Source organism: Culicoides brevitarsis, chromosome 1, assembly GCF_036172545.1.
Source record: "Culicoides brevitarsis isolate CSIRO-B50_1 chromosome 1, AGI_CSIRO_Cbre_v1, whole genome shotgun sequence".
NCBI lineage: Eukaryota > Metazoa > Arthropoda > Insecta > Diptera > Ceratopogonidae > Culicoides > Culicoides brevitarsis.
In genome coordinates, this window is record NC_087085.1 from 26027018 (window position 1) to 26046017 (window position 19000).

The 19000-nt window shown below is 29.8% G+C and overlaps 2 protein-coding genes across 2 annotated transcripts; one reads left to right on the top strand and one right to left on the bottom strand.

The window, feature by feature from the left end:
• Positions 1–15349: 15349 nt before the first annotated feature.
• Positions 15350–16924, bottom strand: LOC134838097 (vacuolar protein sorting-associated protein 16B). The gene is made up of 3 exons (XM_063853554.1): positions 16788–16924; positions 15504–16721; positions 15350–15440 (listed from the first exon to the last, which is right to left on the bottom strand). Exons 1-3 carry the CDS (start codon positions 16848–16850, stop codon positions 15393–15395), a joined length of 1329 nt encoding a protein of 442 aa, XP_063709624.1. The 5' UTR covers positions 16851–16924; the 3' UTR covers positions 15350–15392.
• A 290-nt stretch (positions 16925–17214) lies between these two features.
• On the top strand, positions 17215–18987 carry LOC134827985 (alpha-1,3/1,6-mannosyltransferase ALG2). Its single transcript, XM_063840907.1, has 2 exons — positions 17215–17329; positions 17382–18987. Exon 2 carries the CDS (start codon positions 17384–17386, stop codon positions 18617–18619), a length of 1236 nt encoding a protein of 411 aa, XP_063696977.1. The 5' UTR covers positions 17215–17329; positions 17382–17383; the 3' UTR covers positions 18620–18987.
• The last annotated feature ends 13 nt before the right edge of the window (positions 18988–19000 follow it).

Below are 19000 nucleotides of genomic sequence, written 5' to 3' on the forward strand. Positions count from 1 at the left end.
AAAAAAAAAATCTCATTTTTTCAATGATTTTTTTAAATTTATTTTACTCAGGAAAGTATTTTTAAAAAATAAAAAAAATAAATTTAATATTTTTTTTTTAATATTTATTATTCTATTCTATAAAAATTAAAAATGTGCAAAAATAATAAATTTTTATAAAATTTTAAAAGATTTTTTTATTTTTGTAGAAAAATTAAACTAAAAATTATACTTTAAAGTTACTCAATTTCTATATTTCTCCTAAAAATTTAAATAAAAATAATTTATTAAAAAATAAATCCAAACATTTTCGATTCACCCTAATAAATATCTAATATTTAATTCGTTCCGAACCTGACCGACCCAAACAGCTTTTCCTTTGAAAAAGTCAATAAATGTTGCCTATCTGTTTGTTTAATATTTCATTTAAATTTTAAAGGGAATAAAGAATATTTAAAGAGAAAAGAAGAAGAATCAATTTATCGATAGTTGAATATATTAATAAATAAATAAATAAAAGGAATTTATATAGGAATCTAAATAAAAAGAAAAAAAGTCTAATTAATAGTGTCGTCGTGTATAAATTAATCGGTCCTTCCAGCAAGACATTTCAAATTCCAGTGAAAAGTAAGAAAAGAAAAAAAAGAGTTTAACTTTAAGAAGCGTTAAGATATAATGTTAAGTTATTAATTAAATGATAACATAAAGTAATTATTATAATGAAATAAGAAATATAATCAAACGTTAAGAAATTGTACAATAATTAGAATGTCTTTTTTTTCTGTCATGCGAACTTTACCCTCAGGCAGTTCGGTGAACTACCTACTTACCTTGAAAGCTTATGAATGACGCAAAAATTGATAATCATCGTCATTTGGAGTCATTCGTGGAATCTTGTATACCTTTGAGAGGTGGGTGTTTTTGTGCGACTTAGCAGTCTGCTGATTATTTATTGCCGAATTGTGAACAAATTAAAGAGAGTGAGCGAAGAAAATTAGATATATGGAAGTTGTTATTACAAGAATTCGTTCGTCATTACTTTCGTCAAACTCAATGGGAGGAAAAATGGGCGTTAACTGAGTCATTGATGTAAAAGGTAAGACACCTAATTTAGGGGTGAATATATGAAAAACCAGACATTTCCATTTTAACAAGCGGAACAGGGTTGTGAAAGATCAGTTTTTATGAATTTTTGCAAGAATTTCATTATGAAACTTTTTTTTATTGCATGTTTAGAATTCAGATGAAAATCTTTTTTTAAAGCCCTCAATGATTAAAAAAAAGTTAAGTTTAAATATTTTAAGTTAAATTTATTTTTTTAATTTTAAGTTAAAAATTAAGTTTTATGAAAGACACAATTTTAGTGTGTCAATATAATCAGTATTGCTCATTTTCAAATAATTTCAAGTAAAAAAAACTTAAATTTTTTAATGTAAAAAAAATAAAATCAAAATTACAAGATACAAGATTTATTGTTTTATCTAGAGGGACGAAATAATTTTTTTAGTTCTTGGGTGTTTAAAATAAAATAGAGCTTCAACAAATTCATAGGAAATTATTCAAAACTCATATTTTTTGAAAAATTTTATTTTTTCATTTTTTTTTTATATTCATTAAAATTCATTTAAATCAATATAATTCAATTAAATTAAAAAATTTTTAACAAAAAAAAAATAAAAATTAGACTGGCAAAAATTTTAAAATATTTTTGATTAAAAATTTTCAATTTTAATGTTGAATTAATTTTTTTCTATGATTTCATTAATTAATCTAACAAAAAATTGAATATTTAAAAAAAAATAATTTTTAACAAATTTAATTTCAGCCTTTTTTAAATCCCCCTTATAAATTCTCCTTTATTTAAACCCATTTAGAATTATTTTTTTATTTTTTTTTTTTTTGTTATTTTTTAAGAAAAACTTAATAGCCTTCTATTGAGCTAATAAAAAACATTTTAATAAATTTAAAAAAAAATCCCAAAGAGTAAAATATCAAAATAATCATAATCCAATCATACTTCTTTAAGAATCTCATAATTAAGTATAAGTGTGTTACATTTTTGATTATTTATGCAACTGCAACTCTAAAAGAAACCTCAGTGCAACTAAATAAAACTTTTAAAGAAGGAAACATACATAAACCACAAAATCTGAAAACGTTCCTTGTAGAAAATCAAAATTGCATATTCGCAACCCTGTAAAACTCTCAAACAAAATGTGGCTGACACCTTTGCGACATTGACAACGACGCGACAGCTTCAAAAGAAACTCATCATCATCTTGTTTGTATTTATTCCCTGTCATGGTAAAATCGTGAAGCAAATATAAATGAAAGCAGAAAATAGGAAGTCTTTTAGATTCAATTATTGCCTTTTCCCTCAGTTCAAAAGATATATATTTCCGCACTTCTGTTTTCGTTATTATTATTTTTCAATTGAACTCGACAAACATTCGAATGTTGCTTTTTCTTTAAATTTGAGTTCATTGAATTTTTTTTTTGCTCTCCTTCTACGCTCGCAGAATGTATCGCGAATATTTCTTCGAACATGTATATTTTGTGTATATCTTGCTCTGTTGCTTTTCGCTTATATAAAACATGTTTGGAATATTTTATAAGATGTTTGCCTGCCTTCCGCTACACCCGAGAAACGACACCGCACAAATGTTCAAATAAAATGCGCGTAATTCAATTTTCATGTCGGTTTTTTCTCTTGTTGTGTACGAGTTGCTTTGTTTCGCTCGCTGCGCCGCACAAGACGTTATTACACCAATCAAATTATTTTGACATAATACTTTAAAATGCATTTTTTTTTTGGTTCTCTTCGCCGAAACGAGAATCGCCCTAACAAAAAGTTAATCGGCTTTAAATTTCTGTTGTTATATTATTATAAAATATTTGCTCTTGAGTTTAACGAGACGAAGATAATTGGGTAATTTTATAACAAAATAGCAATAATAATGCCCGCTTTGTTCAGCGAACATCAGCCGCATGAACGCGAAAAATGGTGGTCGGCCAATGCAGGTCCTGTGTAACGTTAAATTGCCAGGCGGTAGGTCATGTCGATCACTGACAATAATTTCTGTTGTCTTACAAACAATAAATTTCGGGTTATTGTTATTCGGTGTGTTACAAACAAACATCAGTAGCAACTCACTAATTAATTAATTTGACTAATAATATTGTTGTGTGCTCTTTGTATTTGCCTACTTATGTCATATAACTTATTGAAATTTCGTTCACGTCTGCGTTTGTTCAAATTATCTCGTACAATTTATGCTAAAACGCTTAAAAGTAATTTCCATTTTAAATTTTTGGTAGATTTTCCAGCATTTGATTGAAATTCCTGTACTTTATTTTTGATTTACGTCAATTTAATTTGCTTGTTGTTTAATGCCAACCTAGTAAGTACACTCTGTGAAAAAAAACAATTATTATTTATCGTGTTTTTTCAACCCTATTCAAATTTCACACATCATTAATTTTATGCAGTAAATATCCCGTTATAAATTTAATTTAATTGGATTTTTGCATCAATCAAATAAATATTAACAGTATCGGTGCAAAAAAAAACTCTGAATAAACTTTCCGTGGTCAATAATATTTTTATCTTTTTTATTGAAACAACTATACGCAATAATGAAAATGTTTCGTTGTTGATTTTTTTTTTACCAACACAATTTTTTAATAAACAAATAATTTTAATTTTTTTTATTACGTTTTTTTTAAATAAAGTTCATAAAGTTATTTTTCCTTTAATTTTTTCTGCCATATTTGATTCGTTTAAAGCTGATATTCGATACGCACGAGGAAAAAAATAAATTAAGACAAAGTTTGTGACGACATTTGAGAAATAAACGAAGAAAATTGTGTAATATGTTTACTGATGGCCTTGAACAACTTCTTCTGTGACATGACAAGACAGATAAGCGGTCACATTCGTTTATCTTTCGTATTAGATTTCCCACATTAGTTTTGCTGTGCGCTGCGACCATTATTAGATATCAAAGATTTCACCATAACCTTTTGCCGTCATATAAGGTACGCATACAAAAGTGTGAGAGAAAGTACTTTTTGACGACTTATCCATTGGCTAGACTGACCGTTCTGGGAAAACGTACTTGATAAATCGAGGGAAATTTACAGATACGTGAAGAAATCATTTTTTTTTATTGAAAGGTCAGTGGAAAATTTCTTTTGTCCTTGAAACATGAGAATACAACATGAGATAATTTTTTTAAATGGTCTTGTATTCAAAGTGGGTTTTTTAGTTTTTTTATTGTGCGAGTTTTTTTATAAAATAAATATTTATGAATAAGGCCGCTATAAATTAAATCCTTTATAGATTTTTATTTTTTCTTGTAAATATTTGCCAGAATAAATTTTTTGTTTGGTAAAGCCGCTCCAAATAAAACTCAAAAATTTTGTCCGGTGCCCCATTTTAAATTCCAAAAACGCGTGGGGCAAAAAAAAAATAAAAAAGTTAAAAATTTCATCAAATATAAACGGTAATATAAACGGTCTTATTTCATATAATTTTAAAAAATTTTGAAAATAAATTTAAAATTTCCTTAATTTTTCAAAACAATTTTTATTGAAAATTGTATTTTATCAGGGATTTTTCTTCTCTAAAAATATTTTTCATAAAAATTGCTTTAAATTTTTTTTCCAAAGATATGTTGAAAGTTTTTTTTTATAATATTTATAAATCAGTTCTTAAATAAGTTTTAATTAAACAAATATCAATGCAAAAAAATAAAACTAGCAAAAATATTGATCAAAAATTGTAGAATTTTGTATGAAAAAAAGTATTTCAATTTTTTTTTATTAAACTCAAGGTGCAGAAAAGTTTCCAAAAAGAAATTTTGAATTAAAAAATGACTAAAATGAGATTAAAAAAAATTTTAAGAATCTTCTAAAGTTATATATTTGTAAAAAATAAATATAATATTAATAATTTGAAAAAAATGAGAAATAAATTTATTTGTTTTTTGACCTAATAGATTTCATTTTTCGCCCGGGAAATAGATTTCAGAATATTTTTAAAAATTAAAAAAAAACTTAAGGCTTTGTCCCCTATTGATTTTTTATGAAAAAAAATAATTCATTGAAATTTTAATTTTGGAAAATTTGTTTAAAAAAATTTTTAAAAATACCGCAAACAGGATTTTAGTCATTTTTTGGGAGTTCATAGATATTTTTTTTGTCCCATTTATTTTACTCTTAAATGGTTCATCAAAATATTTTTATTAGCTGAATTTTTTTTTTACTCATTCAAATCGAAAAAATTTAATTTTTCAGTATTAACAAAACAGTCACCCTACTAATTTTTTCCATCCCCATTTTTCGCAAAACTAGCTGTAACGAATTCATTACAAAACAAAAATCCACACATATTCATCATAATAATTTATCCCAGCTAGAGAAAATATATTTGCGGCATACCACACCGTGATATCACCGAAAAATATAAATGTGAAGAGCGTGCTTTTGCGAATAATAACAATAACACAACAAGAACGACTTTAACAATATAATGACTCACATAAAGTCATAATAATAATAATAATATCATATATTTTGTCTTCTTGCATTATTATCATCTCATATCACATATACCTTTTGTCTAGTTTAACTTGAGTAGTAGCGGCAGCAGCGTCTTGAGAGATACAATAATAAGTCTCTTTTGCTTTCTATTTGAAATGTGAATAAAATTTTCTCATCCGTTTTTCTTCTTTTTTTTGCTTCAGATTCATGAGTTTCTCGTACTTGGCTTTAATATTTATAAATTCTTGTTGCGTATTTGCAATAAAACAATTCTTTCTCAAGTTTCGCTACACACAAATCCGTTCATGCATGTGTCCTCATGTGTGTAGGCAATGCTAATGTTTTGCACAATAGATATCTCATGGAAATTATTATTTAAAAAAAAATAGTGATATTCTGACTGTCAGACGAAAATTTGTTAATACAACGACAGACAACCTCGATTCGCTTCAATTGATGGCATTAGATGGGAATTTTTCTTGCGAAAATTGGCGCAGCACGAGACAAAACGGCAAAAATGAATGCAATAAAGATTTGTGTGATTTAATATTTCACCTTTCAAATATAATAAATGTCTTATAATAAATCGTAAGAATTTTTCAGACAATGCGAAGCGATTTTGTGGTGTATTCCGGTTATTATTATATTATTTATATCGTGTGTGTGTGTGTGTGGAGAGAAGATTTTCCATCGTGGTGTGAATATATTATTGCCAAAATGATTCATGTCTTGTTTTAGAAAGTTGTACAAATGGTCAGAGGTTATCTTCGTTGAACTTGTCTTACATGGCGAAAGAGTTGAAAGTTTTGTATGCCGTGGCATGGTCTGACACAGGTGTTTGCAAGTGTTGAATCTAAGGAGATTTAGCTTTTTTCCCTTTTTTTATTCGAATAATTGATGGATGGCGTTTTCATTTTAGTTTTTATTTAACTAAAAACCGACTAAAATTCTTTCAACGTTGAGATTGACGAAAAGTTTTTAAAAATTCATGACTTCCCCCAAAACCAGAACATAGCTCGTTAAACGTTTAATCGCTGCTCATTCCGCGTGGCTTTTTCTTTTATTGTTGCTAATCAAAAAATTGTTTGAAAATTACTTACATTTCCCAAGTGGCGCCTTAAACCGGATTCCAATCATAATTAAAAATTAATTATTCTGCTACATTTTTTCACAATGATTTTTTTTCTCGGGTGCGGCTTTTCCTTTTATTTTATTTGAATAATTAATTTACTCCCATAATCTTAATGAGAATTAATTATTGCAACGCAATAATATTTTTGATATTTACTATAAAAAATTCATCAACTTTGTCAATTACAGTTTTTAATCATTATTTTTTTTTTATTTAATTAATTTAAAAAAATTTCTTAATTTTTATTTTTTTAGTTTAATTTAATTTTACTTCATTATTGTCATTAAATAAAATTTTATTTTTCCACAAATTTACTTATTTTATTTTTTTTTATGTAAAAATTGAAATAGAACTAAAATCCAACAAAACATTCGTAAAATATCTTAATTTTTATCTCTTTAAATAAATTATATTTTTATATGTTAAAAGATAAAATTATCGTTGGAGTAAAACCATCATTCACTTCAAAAAACAAACAAACCACAAAATTACACTTTACAAAATAGACGAGACTCAAACATAAAAGTGTAAAATGAGCTTGAACAAACAAAAAACGGACAACAGTGACTTCACAACCGAGAAAAAACCAGCAACCGTTCAACTAAACCAACGAAAAAAAAAGAAGCGTTCTATTCATTCGTGTCTGTCATACACAAAACGTTTCATTGTTCGACCCTTTTGTGATTAAATATTTAAACTTTCAGTCGAGAGGTCACTCTTCTCTTTGTTTCTTTTTGTCGGTTTATTTTTTTTTTCACTCTCCCGACAGTCCCTGCAATAACTCTTCTAACGTTATGGTAGGTTGTGTTATCATAGAACGCAGTCTTTTGAATATGGAAAATTTAATTCTAACTAAAATGTAATTTTTTTTTCGTTGTAGTCGGTCTTCTCTTTGTCATGATGATGGGAGCACAACATGAGCACGTGTAAAATGATGTCCAACATATATAGGCAAATATGAGCGATTTTATTATGCTTTTTTCGCATAATGTAGAATTTTTTGGCACCAATGGTCCCCATTGTCCATTGTTTGTTGACGCTGTTGTGCTAATATGACTGTTTGTTGTCCTACAAAAAAATATAGTTTTATAAAAAGTTGTCATTTGGAGAAAAATCGATGATGGAACCGCATTTTGATTTTTTTAATAACTAAGGCCGCTCCAAATTTATTTCAAACTTTTTTTCAAAATGGGGGGAGAAATAAAAAAAAATAAATAAAAAAAAAGATGATGCAAAAGTTATTAAAAATTTAATTTAAAAAAAAAATGTTGGAGATTTCTTGAAAAAAGATCAAAAAACGGTCAATTTTGATGAAATTTTCAACTTTTTCAAAATTTAGAGTGGCTTAGTTAAAATTTTTAATTTTATTATAACTTTTATGTACATTAAAAAAAAATTATTTTTAAAACCGTATTTTTTCTGCGAAATGCGGTAAACACAAAAATAAAAGAACAAAAAGCCTCATATGAATAATAATTTCGAAGAGAAGTCATCATGCAGAGTCCATTGAGATAACAACAAAAATATTATAAAATTGATATTTTTTTACAAAATGTAACGACAATAGAATGGAATTTACGGTAATTGAGTTAAATTTCAACAAATTGACTGTTATGAAGTACAGCTTTCATTAAAATTTCGATGAAAAATTTTTTGTTCATTTTTTCAGGTCTATTTATTTTTATTATTTTTTTAAACTCATATTGCAACCAAAAATTTTCTTTTTTAAAAAACATTATTCTTAGAAGCAGAAAAAAAATAACTACATCTCTTTTAAATTTTTAACACCATCTTTCAAGCAACGACATTAAATAAAGTGTGAATTGCCAAAGTTCACCATGAAAAAAAAGTTTTCATACGATAAGGTTTTTCTTTAAAATAAACAACATTATTTGCTCATAAAAACGACGCGAAAAAAATTATAAAAAAAATAATAAAGAGTATTAATAACGACGACCACACAAAAAGTAAGTCACCACACGAACGAAGACGCTTCTCTTAATAAGAAAATTAAAAGTATTTTCTCTTTATTATTATTATTTTTTTAAAGAAAGCACTTCAATATATTGTAGCGTACTTATATTTATTTTTTTCACTCCAGACACTCGCAGAAAGAATCGGTAATATATTATGTCGGTTGTTAGGTCCAGTGCTATGAGCTCATTATGTTCAAAGATAAAAAGGGTTGTTAATAAAAAAAACGTAATTAACTAGAGCCATTTCCAAGGAAGAATAGCAATAATAAAAATAAGAAGTAGATTAAAACCTCTTCTACCTGATTTAATTTTGATTAATAAGGCAATTAAAATGCTCGCTTTTTGTTTAACTTGGGCGCGCAAAAAAAAATTAAAAAAAAATGAAGGACTCTATGAATATTTATAAAAAAAAAAGAAAGAATAAAAATTACTTTTGCATGAACTTGATAACATCTTTCGGAACTTCATTAATCTTTCATGTCTAACTAGAAGATCAAGAAAATTATTAATAAATAATGAAGTTTCTCATAAAAGTTGGCCGACTAACGTTGGGTGAGGCGCAAACAATATTTTTTTAATAAATTACCGGAAATTGTTACTTTTTGTCGTGGTTACGGTGGTTGTGGCTACACCTTTCCCTCAAAAGAATATGAAAAAAAAACTACAAAAAATTTTATTTTTCCCCAACAGCAAATTACTTTGCACATCTTTTGTGTCGTCGCTGTGGCTCCTTTTGTTCTTGATACAGCGATGACGCTGATGATGATGACGATGATGACACTGACAAAAAAAGGTATTAAAGTGGAAAACTGTTAATTAATATTCATTTGTAATTTAGCGGTTTAATGACAACACAACATGCGGTGACTTCCTACCTTTTACACACGTTGTTGCAACGGTTGGAAAAAGACAAAACAAAACCACATAACATGGGGCTTTAGATTGTAAACTTTTACACAAACAGACACACTTGTTGTCGTCGTCGTCGCATGTATGAAACATTGTCATTGTCGTCCTGCGGGTTGTGGAAGTACTTCAAAGACAACTTTTTAAGTAGTTTTAAATTCTCAACCAGGAACGTCCCCTGAAAAATACAGTGAAAAACTCCAAGAGTCACCGAGAGAAGCAAAAAAAAATAATACATAATTAAGTGACTCACCTTTTTCGTGTTTTTTGCTCTTCTACTGTGTTTGTTGACGTTGTCTTTTATCTGTGTTTTTTTTCCTCTATCTGTGCAAGTAGGACAAGAAGAGTGTTTTGTTCAACAAAATGACAACTTTAAAAATCATCTACTGCGTGGCAGAGAGAAGCTGGATTATTATTTAAATAAGCTGGACCTTTTTTTATTACATTATGTAATTTTGTTTTGTTTTTCATTATTAATGAATGTTTAGTAGTTGTGATACCTACCGAGAAATGAGGAAGAATATGGAGTTGATGAGAAATTAGTTTCTAATTATTATTTAACAATTTTTTACGCTAACTTAGGCAAACAAAAATTAAAGTTTGCTCAAAAATTTGTTTTTCCTTAATTTTTTGCATTTTGTACAGAATAATAATTTTGGCAGTAAAAATGAAATTTTTAATTAAATCTAAATTTAAATATTTTTTTATTATTTCTGATTTATATTCTTTTTTTTAGAAAAAATATTTCTCAATACTTTGGATGTGAAGAAATAAAAAGCTTAAAATTTAAAAAAAAATCATTTTAAATTAAAGAACGAAAATATTTTATAGGATGTTTGAAAAAAAATAAATTTAAGCTTTTAACGAACTTATGGACAAATTTTAAATTTTAAAGAACGATCAATTCGAAAAACGACAATTTTTAAAATATTTTAAATAGGAATTTTTCTAATGTTTGAAAAAAAATAAATTTAAAAAATGCTTTTTTAACAAAAAATAATATCAGGCTTAATTTTTAGCATCTTTTTAGGCTCTTGGAATTTTTGAAACATAATTTTCATCAAGAAAATTTTTAATTTTTTTAATTTTTTAAAATTTGTAACTTGAAATTTTCCTTTTAAAATTAAATTTACTAAAAAACTGTATAAAATTTTTTAAATATTAAAAAGTTTAACTAATTTCTAAATATTATAAATGAGTTTAACAATTTTAAGTATAAAATTCGAAAAACGACAATTTTTATCATAAATCTATAAATATTTTTGTTGGATTTTTTAACGAAAAAAATTTGAAAAATTAATTAATTTTATAAAAATTTTTTTATTTTTATATTTAGATAGGTATTTTGGAAAATTAATATAGCAATATTTTATTTTGAACTTTGGAAAATTTACAATTTTCCCCAATAAAAAAATTATAACTGTAAATTTAAACCGAATCCCAGTGCAAAAAATAAAATTTACAAATGACAGCGAGTTGATAAAAAAAAATTATGTTTAAAAATTATTTAATTATTAAAAAAATATATTTAAAAAATACATTTAAAAATAATTTAAAAAAATTAAATTTACAAACATTCATTTAAAATTTATATTAAAAAAAAAATGAAATTTACAAACGAGTACCTACAAGTCATGCAAAAAAACTAATTTATGAAAGTTGTGAGCGAAACATTTATTTTTTAAAAATTCTCGCCGCAGAAAATTTTTACAAGTCAAACAGCGTGCATTCGTTTTTTTTTACAAAACCTATTAAAATGTTAAAGTCGCTTTTAAAAAATTCCTCTAAATTCAATAGAATTTCCTAATCCTCTTATTGAAGTAATTAACATTCTACCGCATTGTCATCAAATATGTATTACCACGAATTGTAAATGAAAATTTTCACAAATTACCAGACGTCTCCTTTGTCATTTTCAAATCAAAAGTGATTTACATGAAACAAGACGACACCACCAAAACAGAAACCAACTCAAATATTTATTTTCGCAGAAACTCACAGCTTCTTGTCTATTTGCTCATGCATCCACCGCCTCACCTCGTGCCAAACAAGCAAGAAATATATGGAAAACCACCATCTCTAATTACCGTTTTCTTGTTTCAACTTTCCGTCATCACCCCGAAACACGTTTATAGGTCAGCTGCTTGATTATTTATTGATATTTCTCATCATTTTCTGTTATTTTGATTAATTCATCTCTGCATCTATCTGTCGATAAATCAGTTTGTTTATCAATTCATTTCTGCTTCATCATTCATTCGGTTTCGCTTTGTTCATAAACACACAACAGTAAATATGTTTTCGGAAGCCATGCTAATGTTTTTTTTCCTCTCCACTATTCAAGAAGACAAATAATGAAAATAATTTCGTTAAATGCGAGAAATTTAATTGAAAATATTTTTGCAACAGAATTTGTCTCGAGTTTCAGTGCTTGGGTAGTGGAAAGGCAAAAATATTTAAATTAAAGCATATTTCATCTCGTCGTTTTCTTTACTTTACCTTTACCAAAACGCCACTGGATGAATATTAATATCAAACGATTACAATTAAAATATTCTTCGTTTTTCGCTCTTTATTCCATTCTGAGATGCGGGAATTCTAAAAATTATTAATTTGTTCAATTTTTAATTATTTTTCGTCTTATAAAAAATGAACAAAAAATATTAAATGAACACTATTTTTTTAGTGTTAGACGAATAAATTTAATATTTTCATTTTTGTCGAAAGAAATTCAGGGAAAAAACAAAAATTAATTATAAAATGGAAACATATTTGACATTTTTGAACATTTTTTTTGATAAAAAAATTTGAAAAATTAAAGTTTTTATTAGAATCACACAAAAAATGAACAAAATCGTTATTGTATGTCATAAAAAAATTGATCCAGCATAATCAAAATCAATATGGAATAAAAAAAATTTAAGAAATTTCAAAAACTTTATAGAATTTTAAAAATCAAAAAATTTTACTAATTATTAATCAATCTAAAAAATCATAATAAATTGGCCATTACCAATACTCCCATTTCAAAATAAATTCTAGTCAAAATTTGTGAACAAAAAACCGAATTTGCTAAGGTTCATTAAATTTCTGAAAATTTTTTACAAATTTAATTTTATTGATTTTTTTCAAATTTTAGGTTTTTTCACAAAAAAAATTGCAACTTGAAAAAATAAATTTTGATAATAAATTAGGCCGTTCCAAATTTTTCGATGTTTTTGTCCCAAAGACTTTTTTCGAAATGGGGGGGTGGGCAAAATAAAAAAAAAAGAGTTTTGAAAAACTTTTTCATACAAAATGACAAAATTATAACGATTTTTGATCATTAATGAAAATTTTAGTTGTTTTTATGGTAAAAATATTGAGATTTGAAAATTTGAAATTGATATCAGAGTATTTCAAATTAAAAATTTAGACAGCAAAATTTCAAAAAAATAAGTGTCAAAAAATTTTAAAAAAATTTTTGTTGAAAATTTCTTTTCTTTTTTGTTGAAAATTCTTGAAAGTATTGGAATGCCCCATTGGAATTTCGGCTTTTGAAATGGGGTAGAGGACAAAAAATTGAAACGGCCTTATGATAAAGTAAATGAATAAATCAAATTAAAATAAATAAATTTTTAAAAAATCACTTTTTTTACAATTCCCGCACCTCCCTGCGCGATTTAATTAAACATTAAACCAAATAGGTTTTCATTTATGGTTTCAAAAACTGACAATAACGAAGTTTTGTTTGAAAAGTGGCTTTACCATACATACGCGTTTCCATTGTCTTTCATATTTTCTCTGCTAAATACATTGACATCATTGCAAAAAGTTGGAAACGAGAGCGATAATAAGCAACAGCAAATAAATACAAATTTTCCGCACATTTTCCGTGTATTGTTGTCGTGGATGATGTCGCTGTGATTTTTAATGATGAACAACATAAAATTTGTTACAAAAGTTAACGTGTCTCTGCAACTTCCTCTTTTATGATTTCGACTTCATGAGTGAATAATATTGATATTCATATACTTACATACGCTTTGCTTCCGCTTTCTTGCTTTTCCGTGCTTTTTGTAAAACTTTGTAAATATGGGACGATAAGAAACACGTGGAAACTTTTTATTTCACTTTTCCTCGTCTCGGCAAAAAAAAAACAATGTTGTATCATATCATAATAATAATTGAGAGAGAACGGCTGAATAAACGAAACAAGAAGGGAAAAAAGTAATATTGCTAAATTATACAGAGACACTGTGCGCGAGATAAAGACAACGAATAAAGTTGTAATTAATTTGCCGAAAGGCATTTGAAAAGTGTGTTAACCAACGACAACGATATGCTTTTTGACTTTTAATAATTTCAATTTTTTTCTCCCTTCGTTTTTTCCCGTCACATTCCTTCTTTTGACGAACTTTCGTAATTTTAGATAGCGCAAAAAAATATTGAAAGGTCAACATTTTCACTGCGAAGTGATTATGAATGCGTAAACTTTGTAGACAACACTGGAAGGAATGTCGTAATTGACTTTGATTGACATGCTCGATAGACTGTGGACCGTAAAAAAGTGAGCTAAGGATCGTTAGGTTTCAATTAAATTCGACGACAGGGTGCGTTACCATCAATTTACCAAAAAGCAAAGTTTCTCCTTGCATTTCGTGCGTAAAATTTTTGATGAAAAATCATGGAAAGCACCCCCAAAACTCGCATTCAACTGTTTGAAGAGCACAAAATCGGCACAAATTGTGATATTGCCGTCGGATTTTCTCTGAAACATGACCAGAATGTCATGGAAACTGACGAAATTGCAGAAACCCCAAACCGGATCGTGGTTTTTGCGCACAGCTCGATACTGAATGCCGCTTCTAGCAAATTAGGACATCATTTGACATGCAATCTGCCAATTACTGAGCTAAAACCTTCGCAATTCATCAAATTTTTGGAAATCATTTATCTGGAAAAGCTAAACAAAGATTTCGAAAGTGAAACGTTGCATGAGGTTATGTCGTTGTACGAATTTGCATCGAAATATGAGTGTGACCGAGCATTTCTGCTGTTGACAAACCATGTGGTGGAGCATTTATTGGAAAATGGAGATGTAGATGCATTTTACTTGTTCTTCGAATCAACAGCAACGATCGAAAATGCATTAATTGAAGAGAGTTGCTTGGATTTTGCATCGAAATTCACGCAAGAAATCATCGAAGCTGCCAGTTTTATGAACTTGAAGCCACAAATCATCGAACGAATCTACAAATTGGACATCATGAACATCGAAAACGAGTTATTTTTGGTTAAAGCACTCGAAAATTATGTCAAAAAGCGTGAAAAGCTTGGCGAAACTGACGTAAAAGCAAAATTATCAAAAGCCATCGGTGCCATTCGCTTTCAAATCCTTGACGAATCACAAATTATGGAAACAACTCTCTTAACTGCAAAGGAAAAAGCATTATTTGTCGATGCAATCAAGGATGAATCGAAATTTCAATTGCTTCCAGTTAAATTTACTCGCAAGACACGTACTCGATACGATGCAAAATTCGTAATTTATCGATCTGATGATGTTTTTCGTCTTATGACCACGTTTTTCCGTTGCAAATCGAGAAAATGCTCTCCAAACTGTCCCTCATTTGAACCAACAACTGCCGATATCAATAATTTACGCGAAGGATACGAGCCAACGTACTATAATTTGATGACAAAATTGAAAGATTTGTACAATGGCTTTAATGATGGTGACGAAACAGCCGTTGAAGGCGTCGAAGAGATCCTTCATTCGTTATTTGAACTGCAATACTGCTTCAAAGACGAAAATGATGAAGAAATGTCCTAATTTTTGATAAGAAAATTTATTTAAATGTCATTTATTGCCACTATCGGATAAGTTTAATAGAAGAGACGTCCGTTTTCCACTTGCTTGACTAAAATTAAATCAAAAATCAATTAAAATTTTGATTAAAAGTGAAATTCTAATAAATACTTACGACTAATTTTAGTGCTGCTTCCGCGTAAAACCACTCTTCAGTCCCCTGCCCCAAACTATCTCTCAAATTTTCTAATTCAGTCTTGTCTTTTAAAGCCACAAGCGCATCCACGACACTCCTTATCGAATTCACCTTCTTTGCGAGAACCAATCTCCGTTGCGGATCATCCAAATTATTGATGAAATGATTCAAAACCGGACTCGGAGCATTCAAGCTGTACAATTGAAGGATTGCCTTTTCCAGTGGAATGTGAATTTGGAAGGTTTTTGCTTTGTGCCACGATTTTTTCTCAAATAGCGACTCCACATCACGCCATGCCTGCACGCGACTCCGTTCCGTGAGTCCAACCCACTCGAATTGCGCCGGAATAACGGAATAAATTTCCGCAAATTTGAATGGATTGTCGGGCGTCGTCACATCTGCTGCCCATTTATGACGTCCAAGCACGTAATTCAGCGTTTCCAGTACGGGACTTCCGACAATTGTGTCGGCATTTGCATGCCCAGCTGCCTTTTCGCTCAATTGGAATTCGAGCAGATGAATATAAGTCGCTACAAAATTCGCATAGAACGGATTTGTGCCCGGCTGCGAGAAATAATCGCTGTAAATCCGTGTCAACTTGGATTTTTTCGTGTCGATGTTCGTGCACGACAACGCAGCTGCCTCAAATTGGATCATTGCGGCCTCTTGATTTTTTCCCAACATCGCAAGAAGGTCCATGCACTCGTTTATCTGCATTTTTAGCTTTAAATAATTGACGAAATAGGTCAAGGCAACGGGACGCAGCTGCAGAACGTTGTAAAAAAGCTTTTTCTTCAACGTGCGAGAGAGAAATAACACGACATGCAATATCGCGTCTCCATTTTTACTTTTAATCGCTTCGTCTAGCAAGCGTTCCTTGTCCCGCAGCGATTTATAAGCCTCTAACGAACACGGTTTGCCCAAAATCATTTTCGTAACGGTGACATCCACATCCGCCCCTTGTAAACGCTCGAATTTTTCACGTCGTAGAATTTTCACCTCCTCTTCCAACGTAATATTTTTCTGCAAAACAGGTTCATTGCGACACTGTTCCTCCAGAATTGTCTTTAAATCGGCATCAGAAATCAACGATCGCATCGGAAATCCTTCTGACGTCTGAAATTCGTAGCTGGACTCGGAAATTGCATCGTCAAACACGAGTTTGTCATGTTTTATTTGAAGATCGGAAGCAGCTCCCTGAAAAAATAGAAAGTGAAATCATCATCAGTGAGAGGAAAATTTAAACAAAGAATGACAACTCACCTCCATGTCATCAAAAATGAATGACTTATTGGCGGAAGAGTTCCAATAATCGTCTTCTTCCATAATTTAACGAGATTCCAAGTAATTTTCTTAATAATATCACAAAAAAATGAAAAAAGAGTATTTTCGTATCAAAAAATGTGTGTTTGAAATATGAGCTGGTGTCTTTGTTTACAAATAAAGCACTCGTCGAATGTTATTTGGGATTGTTTCCACCCGAATATCAGCTCTGATGAAATTTTTAATATCTACTCTTTAAAAATTTAATTTTTTCAATGATTTTTACGGCGATTTTAATTAATTTTAATTTTTTTGTACTAAAAAAATAATTTTTTAAAATATTTCACTAAAAATTTTTTTCAAAATCTGTTTCATGATAAAAAATTCAAAGCTGGAAACACAGATTGTCGTGTAGAAAATTATTCGCCAAAGCAAATTTTTTTCAGTGTTGTTGTGAAAATTTAACGAAAATTGTGAAAATCAAGTAAAATCAATAAAATTAAAATAAAATATTTTCCCTCAATAAAAAAAGAGCTGCAAAGGTGAGTTATTTTCATAAATTATAAAGAAAATCATTAAAAAATTATTTTTCAGCTATGGTAAAAATACTTTTCGTTCATCCGGACTTGGGGATCGGCGGTGCAGAGCGCCTTGTGGTCGACGCTGCCCTCGCACTCCAAAACAAAGGTCACACCGTACGAATGCTCACAAATCACCACGACCCGAACCACTGTTTCGAGGAAACAAAAGACGGAACGTTGGACGTCATGACAGTTGGCGACTTTTTGCCACGTAATATTTTCGGGAAATTCTACGCTGTTTGCGCGTACTTCCGCATGGTCTACGCCGCCTTCTACTACGTCTTCTGCATGTCGAAACACGAGCAATACGATCTCATTTTCATCGATTTAATTTCGTTGGGCATCCCGATTTTCCGTTTGGCGCAACACAACCCAAAAATACTCTTTTACTGCCACTTTCCGGATCAACTTTTGGCCAAGCCTGGTGGCAGTTTGAAGCAACTTTATCGCTGGCCCTTGAATTACTTGGAGGAAAAGACCACGGGACAAGCGGATGGCGTCTTGGTGAACAGCAAATTCACAAGTCGCGTGTTTAAGGAAACTTTCAAGACGCTGGATGTCATTCCGGAGGTGCTGTATCCGTCATTGAACACGGAATATTTTGACAATACCGAGACGCAAGACAGCGACACGCCAATTAACATCCCGAACGATGCTTTTGTGTTCTTTTCCATCAACCGGTATGAGCGGAAGAAGAATTTGGGACTTGCGTTGTATGCGTTTAAGCAACTCGAAGCATATCTCACGAAAGCGGAATGGGAAAAAGTTTATCTCATCGTTGCGGGCGGATATGACACACGTGTCCTCGAAAACGTCGAGCATTACGAAGAACTCGAATATTTGTGCGAAGAGTTGTCGCTCAGCTCCAAAGTGACATTCCTCCTTTCTCCCAGTGATCGTGAGAAATTATGGCTTCTTAAACGGTCCCAAGTCCTCATCTACACGCCATCAAACGAGCACTTTGGTATTGTTCCACTCGAGGGCATGTACATGCACAAACCCGTAATTGCCGTCAACTCGGGCGGACCCACAGAGACGATCATCGACGAGCAAACCGGATATTTGTGTGACGCCAATGCCAAAGAATTCGCCAAAGCGATGCTCAAACTCGTTCGCAGTACAAAACTGCTGGAACGCATGGGCGACATGGGTCACAAACGTGTCCAACAAAGATTCTCCTTTGAAGCGTTTAGCGAAAAACTCGACAGCATCGTGAAGAATTTGGCCCAAAACACGCGCAAAGACAAATAACAGTTACAGAAACACGACGACATGAAGCGTCGTGAAAACATGAAGAAATATTCCATTTTGATTGGCGTGTGTCTCATGCAACTTCTAGCGGCACGGTCACTCAGATAAAAAGTGGGACAAAAATCTCCCGAAAATTGTACAAAAAAGTGTGATGTTTGTAAAAATTGATGTATTTTAGTGAACCAAAAAAAAATTGAGTTGTTGTTGTTGCATTTAATCTTCATTTTTAATATTTATTAACAACTTTTAATTTGTAGAAAATTCTTCATGCGCCTTTTATAACAAAAATTTGTTACTCTTATCAATCACTATTTACTACTACTTAACAATAATAAATTAATCAAAAGTTACATGCAAGTACGTAAACCAATTTCAAAAGTA